The sequence below is a fragment of the Anguilla rostrata genome, chromosome 12 (genome assembly GCF_018555375.3).
Source record: "Anguilla rostrata isolate EN2019 chromosome 12, ASM1855537v3, whole genome shotgun sequence".
Classification (NCBI taxonomy): domain Eukaryota; kingdom Metazoa; phylum Chordata; class Actinopteri; order Anguilliformes; family Anguillidae; genus Anguilla; species Anguilla rostrata.
Genome location: NC_057944.1, coordinates 8,842,227 through 8,854,335, shown reverse-complemented (window position 1 = coordinate 8,854,335; position 12,109 = coordinate 8,842,227). Strand labels below are relative to the sequence as shown.

At 55.2% G+C, this 12,109-nt stretch overlaps 1 protein-coding gene across 5 annotated transcripts in view; it reads right to left on the bottom strand.

The window, feature by feature from the left end:
• The window catches only part of msi2b (musashi RNA-binding protein 2b), a 239,845-nt gene that overhangs the window by 41,656 nt on the left and 186,080 nt on the right, over nt 1-12,109 (bottom strand). For all 5 annotated transcript variants that reach the window (XM_064301190.1, XM_064301189.1, XM_064301188.1 and 2 more), the window contains one exon: nt 10,435-10,509. In XM_064301190.1, the coding sequence (XP_064157260.1) occupies nt 10,435-10,509 (75 nt within the window). The remainder of the gene's footprint in view (nt 1-10,434; nt 10,510-12,109) is intronic.

Genomic DNA, 12,109 nt, shown 5'->3' with positions numbered 1-12,109 from the left:
ATGTAAAACGGACAAATGAAATAAAGAAAAATAAACAAATAAAAAATATGAATCGTGGAGTCGAGCCTCACATCCCTGGCGAATGCACCAGGCCCTGACCCACGACAAAAACCACCTTTGCTACCGACGCGTTCTCCCTCCTCCTTCCTCTGCAGAACCCAAAACTCTTGACTCTCTGTTCCCAGTTCGTTTCCCAGACGCAGCTGGCAGTGCGGGCCGCCCTGGGGGGGGGGCGGGCGCCATGGCTCCCTAAGTCACCCCCAAACCCAGGTCCTGGGAGAGAGCCGCTCGGCTGGATTAGCGGGGTCAATTAACAGATCGGCGGCGGCGGCGGCGGCGGCGGGTCGCTGCCCCGCGTCGGAGGGCGACGGGGCCGCCGGAGGGGCAGAGCGCGGCGGCGGCGAAATCAATTTCACGGCCCTTTAGAACCCGCGGAGATAAAGCCGCCATTTCGCTTGCAAATTCCTGCCCGATTATTTTGCCCCCTGCCTTGTACCTGGTACCACGCCCATCAACCCTGCCCGGTCACGGGCCTAGGTAACGGGGTCGCTATGGCAACCGGCGGAAGAGCTCGGCCTTCGTCTGCTTTTTGGCAACCCCCCCCCCATCTGTCGAAGTCCCGTCCAAACTGCACCGCCAACGGAAGGGATGGAAAGACGGGAATGCAGAACGCTGCCCCCTGCTGGTAAACATTCAAAATGATTCTGAGAGGAAGCGGTGATGTAATTAAATTAAACTTACAGAATGTACCGTCCAGCCAATCAGCAGCAGCACGGTCAAAATGGCCTCCACTCACCAAGGTTCAGCTGGACACAACACACACCCCCTGCCCCAACCACTCTCCAAACACCCCCCGCTCTGCCTATATGCAGTTTTCCCAGTAGATACTCAGTGTGTGAGTGACACACAGAGAGAGCAAACACTGGTAAAATAATACATAAATATTCTGAATATTTAAATGAGGAGCTGACGCCTGTTGAATGCCAGGGCTTTCAGTGTTCAGTAAGTGGGGGAGATGAGACTCTCTGAAAAGCACTCAGAACTGAACAGCCTCATTACCCAGCACACCGATATCAGCAAAGGCCAGCCCTCACCATTAACACCCAAAACAAACAGCTATCCTTGCACTCTCCCCTTTCCGCTGTCTCCCCGCGTTCGTCTGAAAACGTCGGAAAAAACATCCGGAGCTCAGGGAATCCCGAAAATACCCACAGCACGCTTGGCGGGATAAGTGACAAGGAAAAGGAGAACGCGAGTCAGAACGAAGAAAAGAAATCAACAGGGAAACTCCCCAAAGAGTCTGTCACACGTTCCTTCTGATCCGAGTATCTTCGGAATCGACGCGTTGCGTTTCGCGTTCACGCCGAGCTCCACGCGCCACCGTGTAAAACGAGACGAAGCGCTACGCGCGCCCGCGGCCTTCTGATCGGACCACAGGAGAGGTCCCGTCAGAACGCACTTCCTTCAGCTCGACGGTCAGACCGTCGAAAGAAAGCCCCCTGGCAAAACCGCTCACGTTACTCTGCTCCCGTGTGAACCAAGTACGGTTTAAGCCATTTACCCAGCGTTCTCACTTACATACATACATTTAAAAACACTGCCATTGAGGTGAATTTGCTAAGAGTATTAACACAAAGCAATCTGAGAGGCCCATGTATGTTTTTGAGTTTTATTTTTTTTTAATCGACAGGATAAATATCATGTGTGTGTGTGTGTGTGTGTGTGTGTGTGCGTGCGTGTGTGTATGTGTGTGTGTGTGACCAGGTAACAATCTTTCAGGCTTTTCTTCTTCAGTCTTTTGTTCTTCTTCAGACGAATGTCACTTTCAGAAAATCCTGCGCGTTATTCTTTAAAGGTAAGTGGGAGGAATGGTAATCTCCCGTGTGAGTTTCGGTGAGCGGGGAGCTGGGGGGGGAGGGGGGGCGTTCTCTGAAGCGCGCGGGCCGGCTTTGGTGTGGAACGAGGGGAAGGACCGGAGGGACGCGTTTCCGCGAATCGCGACGGAAAAGCAGCTGAAGTGACAAACCGAGCGGGAGAGCGAGCGAGCGAGCGAGAGAGAGAGAGCGAGAGAGAGAGCGAGAGAGAGAGAGAGAGAGAGCGAGAGCGAGGAGAGAGAGAGAGAGAGAGAGAGCGAGCGAGCGAGAGAGGAGAGAGAGAGAGAGCGAGAGAGAGAGAGAGAGAGAGAGCGAGAGAGAGAGAGAGAGAGCGAGCGAGCGAGCGAGAGAGAGAGAGAGCGAGAGAGAGAGAGAGAGCGCACGCACATTAGACGTGTTTTCTGTGCTTAATTCACTTAACGCCGCAAAATCTACACATTACAATGGCGACGAATAAATTCAGAAATAAACCAGACTGGTGAAATCATTCCTCTTCTTAATTTCTCTCACTCTCCTTATCTGTATGCCTCTGTCACTCTCTTTCACGCGCTCTCTTTTCTTCCCATTCTCAATACCAAGGCAGCTTTTCCCGGCAACGACAAAAGACGAAATTGCCTTAACAAAATTATTAATTGTAACTCAAATTGCGCACGCGGCGAGGAACAGAGGAAGCGATCGTACCAACGAGCGCATTATTCGATAATCTGTACAGCGCTTTCTCCTTCGGTCACCGAAGCACACGCTTCTCTTTCTCTCTCACTCTCATTCCTTTCCCTCCTATCGCTCCATCTCCCTTCATTCTTTCACACGCCATGTCTCTTTCACGCTTTTGTGTGTGTGTGTGTGTGCATACCCCCCCCGCCCCCCCGCTCTCTCTCTCTGCCCGTCTGTCTCTCTCTCCACCCGTCTGTCTCTCTCTCTCTGCGCCCGTCTGTCTCTCTCTGCGCCCGTCTGTCTCTCTCTCTGCCCGTCTGTCTCTCTCTCTGCCCGTCTGTCTCTCTCTCTGCCCGGGCTTCTCTCTCTGCCCGTCTGTCTCTCTCTCTCCCCGTCTGTCTCTCTCTCTGCGCCCGTCTGTCTCTCTCTGCGCCCGTCTGTCTCTCTCTGCGCCCGTCTGTCTCTCTCTCTGCGCCCGCCTGTCTCTCTCTCTGCGCCCGTCTGTCTCTCTCTCTGCCCGTCTGTCTCTCTCTCTGCGCCCGTCTGTCTCTCTCTCTCCGCCCGTCTGTCTCTCTCTCTCTGCCCGTCTGTCTCTCTCTGCGCCCGTCTGTCTCTCTCTCTCTGCCCGTCTGTCTCTCTCTCTCTGCCCGTCTGTCTCTCTCTCTGCGCCCGTCTGTCTCTCTCTGCGCCCGTCTGTCTCTCTCTGCGCCCGTCTGTCTCTCTCTCTCTGCCCGTCTGTCTCTCTCTGCGCCCGTCTGTCTCTCTCTCTGCGCCCGTCTGTCTCTCTCTCTGCGCCCGTCTGTCTCTCTCTGCGCCGTCTGTCTGTCTCTCTCTCTGCGCCCGTCTGTCTCTCTCTCTGCCCGTCTGTCTCTCTCTCCATCCGTCTGTCTCTCTCTCTGCGCCCGTCTGTCTCTCTCTGCGCCCGTCTGTCTCTCTCTCTGCCCGTCTGTCTCTCTCTGTGCCCGTCTGTTCTCTCTCTGCGCCCGTCTCTCTCTCTCTGCGCCCGTCTGTCTCTCTCTCCGCCCGTCTCTCTCTCTCTGCGCCCGTCTGTCTCTCTCTCTCCGCCTGTCTCTCTCTCTGCGCCGTCTGTCTCTCTCTCTGCGCCCGTCTTCTCTCTCTCTCCGCCCGTCTGTCTCTCTCTCTGCCCGTCTCTCTCTCTCTGCGCCCGTCTGCTCTCTCTCTCCTCCGCCTGTCTCTCTCTGCGCCGTCTGTCTCTCTCTGCGCCCGTCTGTCTCTCTCTCGCCTCGTCTCCTCTGCCCGTCTGTCTCTCCTCTGCGCCCGTCTGTCTCTCTCTCTGCGCCCGTCTGTCTCTCTCTGCGCCCGTCTCTCTCTTCTCTCTCTCTGCCCGTCTGTCTCTCTCTGCGCCCGTCTGTCTCTCTCTCTCGCCCGTCGTCTCTCTCTCTCTGCCCGTCTGTCTCTCTCTCCCTCTCTCTCTGCTCCGCTCTGTCCCTTCTCTCTGCCGTCTGCGCTCGTCGGGGAGGTCGTGTCGCTCTCTCAGACCCTCGTCTCTCCATGCCCGCTGCCTCTTCCTGGTCTGCCCTCACCGCCGGCGCGTCCGCCAGACGCGGCGACGTGCAGTCTGGGACATCGCCGGCCGGACTGCCTCGGCTCACCTGCGACGCATCCAGAGCCCCTTCGCCAGCTGTCCTCCGATGGCGGTCGGTCTCCCTGCCCGTCTGTCCTACCTGCAGCACGCTTCACCTGACTCTGCGCCCGTGTGTGCCCCTCGTCTGTCGCCGTTGCTGACCCCCGTGTGGCGGTTGACGGCGCTGGCCTGCGGAGTGACGTGATCCCTAACGCACGCTGTCCTCAGCTCCCGCGTCCCTCTAAAAATCCTCGGCCCCCGTCCCCACTGTCCCGGGCAGAGCTTCCCCAGCTGTCTCTGCTCCCCGCCCGGCTGCTGTGGGCGGCGTGGTAGTGCCGCTGCGCTGGAACGTCGTCTCAGGCACCGATCTGCTTTTCTGCCCCGTCTGCTCGTCGCGCCCAGTGTTCTCTCGTGCGCCGCTGCTGCGCTCCAACGTCTGTTCTCCTGCGCCTGTCCAAAAACCCCTCTCTCTCCTGCCCGTCTGTCTTCCGGCGCCTCCTCTCTCTCGAGCACCACGTCTGTCTCTCTCTCTGCACCCGTCTGTCTCTCTCTCTCCGCCCGTCTGTCTCTCTCTGCGCCCGTCTGTCTCTCTCTCTGCGCCCGTCTGTCTCTCTCTCTGCGCCCGTCTGTCTCTCTCTCGCGCCCGTCTGTCTCTCTCTCCACCCGTCTGTCTCTCTCTCTCTGCCCGTCTGTCTCTCTCTCTCTGCGCCCGTCTGTCTCTCTCTCTCTGCCCGTCTGTCTCTCTCTCCGCCCGTCTGTCTCTCTCTCTCTGCGCCCGTCTGTCTCTCTCTGCGCCCGTCTGTCTCTCTCTCCCCGTCTGTCTCTCTCTCTGTGCCCGCCTGTCTCTCTCTGCGCCCGTCTGTCTCTCTCTGCGCCCGTCTGTCTCTCTCTCTCTCCGCCCGTCTGTCTCTCTCTCTGCCCGTCTGTCTCTCTCTCTCCGCCCGTCTGTCTCTCTCTGCGCCCGTCTGTCTCTCTCTCTGCGCCCGTCTGTCTCTCTCTCTGCGCCCGTCTGTCTCTCTCTCTCCGCCCGTCTGTCTCTCTCTCTGCGCCCGTCTGTCTCTCTCTGCCCGTCTGTCTCTCTCTGCGCCCGTCTGTCTCTCTCTCCGCCCGTCTGTCTCTCTCTCTCTCTCCACCCGTCTGTCTCTCTCTCCGTCTGTCTGTCTCTCTCTCTCTCTCCACCCGTCTGTCTCTCTCTCCACCCGTCTGTCTCTCTCTCCGCCTGTCTGTCTCTCCGGCGGTAAAGTGGCAGGTGCGGGGTGTAATTCCGTTGCTCTCCGCCGTCACGCTCGGGTCGGGGGGAGGAGTCGGGGCGCTCCTCAGACACCCTCGGATTCTCCATGCCGCGCCTCTTCCTGGACGAGCCCAATCACCGCGCGGCGCAGGTACCGCCAGACGCGGCGACGGTGGAAGTAGCGGGACAGGGGGCGGGGCCGGACATGCCATCGAGCTACACGACTGCGACGCATCACAAAGAGCCCTTCAGCAGCTGCCGTGCGAAGGCGAGGAGGTCACACCTGCACACGCTGCGACTACACCTGAGCACGCATCACCTGAACACGCCCGTGTGTGAAGACCGCACCTGTCTGTGCGGTTGCTGAACACGCCCGTGTGTGGGGGGGTTGAAACGGCAGCTGGGGAGCGCTGCGGGAGTGGGAACGTGATCCCAAAAACAACACGGGAACCTCAGCTCCCGCGTGCCGCTCTAAAAATAGCCCGGCCCCCGTCCCCAAACGTCCGGGGGGCAGAGCTGTCCCCAGCTGATCCTGCTGCCCCGTGCCCGGCGGGGGAGGGGGTGTGGGGGGGGTGGTAGGGTGGACGCAGCTGCGGCTGGAACGCGTTCAGGCCAAGAATCTGGGACGTTTTTCTGCCCCTGCCTGCCGTCAGCGACACCAATGAGTGTATGACCAATCAGAATGCAGACCGCTGTGCGCCACAACGTCAGGGAAATATCCAAACTGTGACCTGTCCAAAAAAACAACAAAACAACATCCCCACTGCACCGCAGACTTCCAGGGCGCTCCCTTGAACAGAACTCAGAGACACACACAAAGAGAGGACGAGCGCTCTCTCTGAAAGGCAGGATTAAACAGTCAGAAGACAGCTGGAGAAGGGCGGGGACTTCTCACGCGTTCTGGGGAGCAGCCCCGCGACGGCCAGCACGCTCATCACTTTCACCTGTGAATCACCCGCCAAAACGCACACCCTCGCATTTTACCGCCGACGACAGCGGTGAGGGACCGCCCCCTGGCACGGACGACCCCGCCTGACAGCGGCCCGGCGCCGTGATAGGCTGTTCCCATTCCACAGCCCGCCCACTCCTCCCAACCTGACCAATGAGAGACAACCCCTCCTGCAGCACGGTGAGCCCTGGCGGCGGGTGGAGCGCAGGGATGTCCCACAGGCCATATAGGGTGTAGATTTCTGTCCCATAAACAGGACTGAGGGCCACTTACAGGTCCTATATCTATAACAGCGGACAGGAGACTGCAGGCTGGGACAGTACTGCCGGGCTACGTGTGTGTGTGTGATTACTGTACGTTTGTCTTATTATGACAACTCGATGTTCGGCATTATTTCTTCCCCGCTATTAGCGAGGCGACAACCTTCGTTTTTATTTAGAGGCACTGCTCGAATTTGGTGAGCTCGTTGTACCAAACACCGTGCGCCGCATACTGTACAGCAGATACATTTAACGTACCGACGTTTCAGTTCAGCTAGGTCCCTGTTGGGCAAGCCATTTTGCAGCGAAGCACAAAAAAAAAACATTTATTATAATTACTAATGATGTTTACAAAAGCAGACAAACTCAAAGCGCATTAAAAACAAAAGACTATTTTCAGCTCCCACCCCCCCTCCCCCCTCCCCTCCTTTCAGTCTCCGTGGAGGTTGTTATCTAGCGCTTTGGCGAAAAGAAGGAAAAAATTAGTTGACTCTTTTCGACAAAGTCGTTCTTTAGACTCCCAAAGAGTGGGGGATTACAGCAAATCCCGGGGTGTCAGAAGAGGGGCTGAAAGAGTTTCACCTTACATGCTCTGAGGTCACAGCCTCTATCCGAAATCCGCACGGAGGGTGGGTGTGGGGGGGGGGGGTGAGGGACCGAGCAGCACTCTGGAGATCAGCATCATTCTGTGAGTGCCCGGGGGGATCAGCAGAGAGCGGAGAGAGAGAGAGATAGCTACATAACTCCGCGTTCCCCTTGGATGGATTTCAGAGGGAGAGGGGAAGCGCGGCGAATATCCTCCCCGCCTTCGAGAACGACCTCCCTGCACGCCAAGCTGCTGTGACACTCAAATGACCCCCCAGTCTCTGCTCGAAACGCCGGACTTCCAGTTTACACTTTTCATTACTTCTCCCCCTCTCTCCCTCCCTCGCTCTTTTACTCATCAGTGTCTGCAGTGTCCCGTCGGAGCCCGTGAGCATCTTCTGTAATCGGGGTGCACCCCATTTAGCTCTTAACTGCACCCCCGTTCTGCAAAGATACAAGAACAGACACCTCACTGCTCAGCTTAGCTCAGCCCAGCTCTGCTCAGCTCTCCTCAGCTCAGCTCTGCTCAGCCCAGCCCAGCCCAGCTCTGCTCTCAGGCTATGTTTTCTTACACAGCGCTGGTTTAACCTTCACACACAGTAATTTCATAAATGGCCCAAACAAGTGAGTGGTTCTCACAAACTAGAGTGGAGCGGACAGTGCCCGTTTTCAAGGTTACACACGAACACGCATGCACACACACACATGCACACACACACACACACACAAACACACACACACATGCACGCACACACACACACACATGCACACACACAAACACAAACACACACACACATGCACGCACACACACATGCACACACACAAACACACACACACGCACGCAACGCACACACAAACACACACACACACACGCACACACACACACACACACACACACAGCTAAGTGCTAGCCAGTGTACCGTGACGCTAGAAGTTGTCAGTCATATTCGGTTGCCATTTTTTTTTAAAAAGCTACAAAAAACTTCAAAATCTACTCAAAATACAGTATTTGACACGCTCAATTAATCAGCGATAATAAATCTACTTAAAAAAGAAGTCCTCGCATCGTCCTGAAGAGAGGCTGTCATTAATCAAGGCAGAGTTTTGGTACCGTACGGATGGGTCACTTCACGGGGAAAATCTGGGTTTACTAACGGTAAGGGTGCTGACTGGCCAGTAGAGGGCGGTGTTCCCTCTGCATCTGACTGAAGTGCAATGCCCCAGAGCGGTGATGGGGACACTGCTGCAGGAGTCACTATTCCTGTGCATGAGATAGGAAACTGAGCTCTTGCCTAACTGCGGTGATCAAAGATGGCTGTTGCACTATAAGGACAAAAATGCAAGCTATCAATGAATAAAGATTCAAAATTCAAAAACTCCCCAGTTTGTTCTAACTAGGGTGTGTGTGACACTCACAGTGGGGTCCAATGAGACAACGGCTGCATTTACACGCACACTAATAATTTGATAGCAACCTGATTGAGGCTATACGCTGACTATGGAAGTTGTCATGTAAACGCCTTTATCTGATTATCTCGATCAGACGAAGGTCAAAGTCAGAGTAAACATAATTCGATTACGTCTGATTATGAGGGCACCTAGATTTTTCCAGATGTTGTTTGTACATTTAAAACCCAAACCAACATGGCGAACACAAACACACAGAGCGGTGTGAGGAACAGTGGCACAGTCACGAATACAAATCCTCATTTTTGAGCAGAAGGAGGAACCCTCTTCATGCTTAATCAAACTGCAAGACCAGTCATTGAAAAATCCACGTGAACCCAGGGTATTAGAGAAATCGTGTTATTCCAAACCGTGTAAGTGCTTAATCGGAATATTGCCTTTAACAGATTGCTCCCAATAATCAGGGTATTGGTGTGCATGTTAATGTAGCTATTGTATATATATATATAATGTAGCACGCATTACCAGGCCCAGAATGCACTTAGCAACACTGATATAAAATGGGTCTGTCCCCTAGGCTACGCTAACCCTGGTGTGCCCACCCCAAATTCACAAACTGGCTCTCTCCCCCCTGACCATCTGGTCGTTTCATTTCGAACGGGGGGCGTGAAATATCTGAATATTACAATTATCCGACACTCAGACGATCCACGCTATCAGACACAATCAACGGTAACTGCCTGTAGAGTGCCACACGAGTGCAAACGGCTTCCCGTCCCACGATGCAGTGCAGCTGGCAGAAAGAGAGACGGGCAGATGGCGCACGCCGCTCTTCCCCAGCGATGGCGGGTCAGCGGGGCCCGGGGTCTCAGGTTGGCGGGTGAGTCGCTCCGGAAAAAAAACGTCCTCTGAAGTGATTTTCACACACCGTGAGCTCGTCTAGCTGATCTGTTTTTTTTTCCGGAGAGCGCCCCCCTTCGTTTGCGATTCTTCTCCGTTCCCCTCGTCCTACGCCGGGACGATCGCCCCCGCCCCGCTGGAGCGTACGGAGCCGGCGTCCGCTCGCGGCGTGGGCTCCGACGAGAGGAGCGACACCGAGCGGCTCGGCGGACGGGAGAACGCGCCGCTCTACTCTGACTGAGCGGCGGCGGTGCCGGCGCGGGCCCTCGCCCAGCGCACGAAACCGGGCCGCGGTTCTGAAGCCCACGTCCTCCTCGCGCTGAGAGACGTTTCTCACCAGCGCCAGTGCGGTTGGCTCCAACCCGTTTTAACGTAAGTCAATGGTAACAGTACGGTAAAAATAAGTCAAAAATTTTTTTCCACAAGACAAAGTAGTCGCAATAGGTGTATTTTCTTCGTCTAATGTCTCCCCATATGCCAATTTTTTAAGTTATTGTGCTATTTGGACAAGATGGTAACATTTTGTGGATGAATCGGGGACAGTTTGCATCACTACCGAATCACTGTATCCCATGCGCTTAGTGGACGACCGGACTTCATGTCCCTACTGCGCCGTCTCAGGCTCCACTTTGTACAACATGACGGCGCCCACAAACTACACTTCCCAGGCTTCAAAACCTTTTTCACCAAGCCCATGGAGAGTCAATGGGAGACATCACATTGACTTTGTCCATATTTTTCTACAGTCTATGGTCCTCGCTCTGTCTGTCCCCAGTCAACCAGGATGGAGGAAGGAGTCATGCTTTATATCTCAGGTGACCTCATGGTTTGTGAAAGTGGTGAGGGCCTACCGGCCACTGTGTGTGTGTGTGTGTTTGTATATGAGTGTTTGTGTGTGTGTGTGTATATGAGTGTGCTTGTGCATGCATGTAAGCGTTCGGTTCCAGAAATAAAAAGATAAAAAGCAGTGTTAACAGGACTGGACTCACCAGGAAACTGGTAGCTGTAGCTTGGGGCAAATCCAGTGTATCCACGACCGTACGTTGCCACGATGTTTGGGTAACCTTGGGAGAAGGGTGGAGAGAAACAGGGCTTCAAAATCACACACCCGCCACAACACGCCCAGCACCACACCGCTGCAGGCTAGCCACAGAAAAAGTCCCTTCTTACCATTACACATCATAATTATTACCAATATACATGATACAACATTATTACTAAGACTGTATTAAGGTATAATTACAATGTTATTACTTTACGTGTTTGATTAGGAGATACTTATTCAGGAAAACCCATAGATTATTATTTAGTTACAGAAATAATTCATCCTTTTTACCAAAAGTGGGTACTTTTCCAAGCAAGTCAGGATCAGCGATTCCACTTTTCTCAAGGTCACACCAGCTGTGCCACCACTCGGGATTTGAACTGGCAACCACCCGATTACGATATCAGCTCCCTGGCCGCTGCAGCGCGGCGGTAAGGGGGTAAGGGGGTGCGCTCGCCACCCCCCCCCCGGCGATGACAGCGGCGGCGAAGGCAGACATATTCGCGCTGTCGTTGATCGATAGCCTTTCTTTTCTGGGCCCGGCGCTAATCGATCATGAAGGACGGGGCGGGGCGGGGCGGGACGGAGAGCGAGCGGGCGAAAAGAACGCAGCTAATCAGAGCAGCGCCGCGGCGTAGCGGGAACACCCCGCGCGCGTTCGTATCCATCACCCTGACAACCCGCTAGCGAACGCAGCCCCGGCGACGCGGCGGCGACCGCAGCGGCCGCTACGTCGACAACAGCGATCGCGCGACAGCGCCCGCGCCGTTCGAGCGGAGAGAGCGGAGCGCGTCATTATGCTATTGGGAAATTCACACCCAATCTGCCGAGTTTCGGCATATTTGCCGATGCAGAAATTTTTAATGACGGCGGCTGAGAGCCACGGCGCCGAGCCTCGCCTTCCGTGACTGATGATGAGGCAAGCGAACGCGAAGAGGGGAGGACCGCGTCCGCGCCGCGCTAGCGGGGCCTTATTTGGCAGGGTACGCTCCGGCAGCGCGCTTACAGAGCGCTATTTAGCAGGCGATAGCGCTTTTGTTCAGCCTCCCGGGTTGCACATGCTCAGTCTGTCCCCCAGCGTGCTTGAGAGGACAGCGGACTGGCAGTTGGGGGGCTGGGGCCCAATCTTGGGACCGAATGAGTCACTCTTCCATACTGTTTTGTCGCAATACACACGCGCATAAACACTTGCATGCACACATGCACATAAATATCTGATCTGGGGAGTTAATTATCTAAACAGACAGAAGCTACAATAACAACTCCTACTCTCCCTACTGTACTCTACTGCCACTGAAGTATTACACTCCTAATACAACCAGGACTAGCACTCTACTGCATGCCACGGTCTTTACCTTACACAGCTATGTGGAACTGCAGTGCATGTCACATGGAGGAGGGTGATTTTACAGATCCAGGATCTGTACTTCAGTGGCAGAATCAGACCCACTTCCTGTCCAGCACTGACCGCACACTACACCACTGACCGAATACTGCAGCACTGACCACACACTGCAGCACTGACCACACATTGAAGCACTGACTGCACATTGAAGTACTGACTGCACATTGAAACACTGACCACACACTGCAGCACTGACCGCACACTACAGCACTGA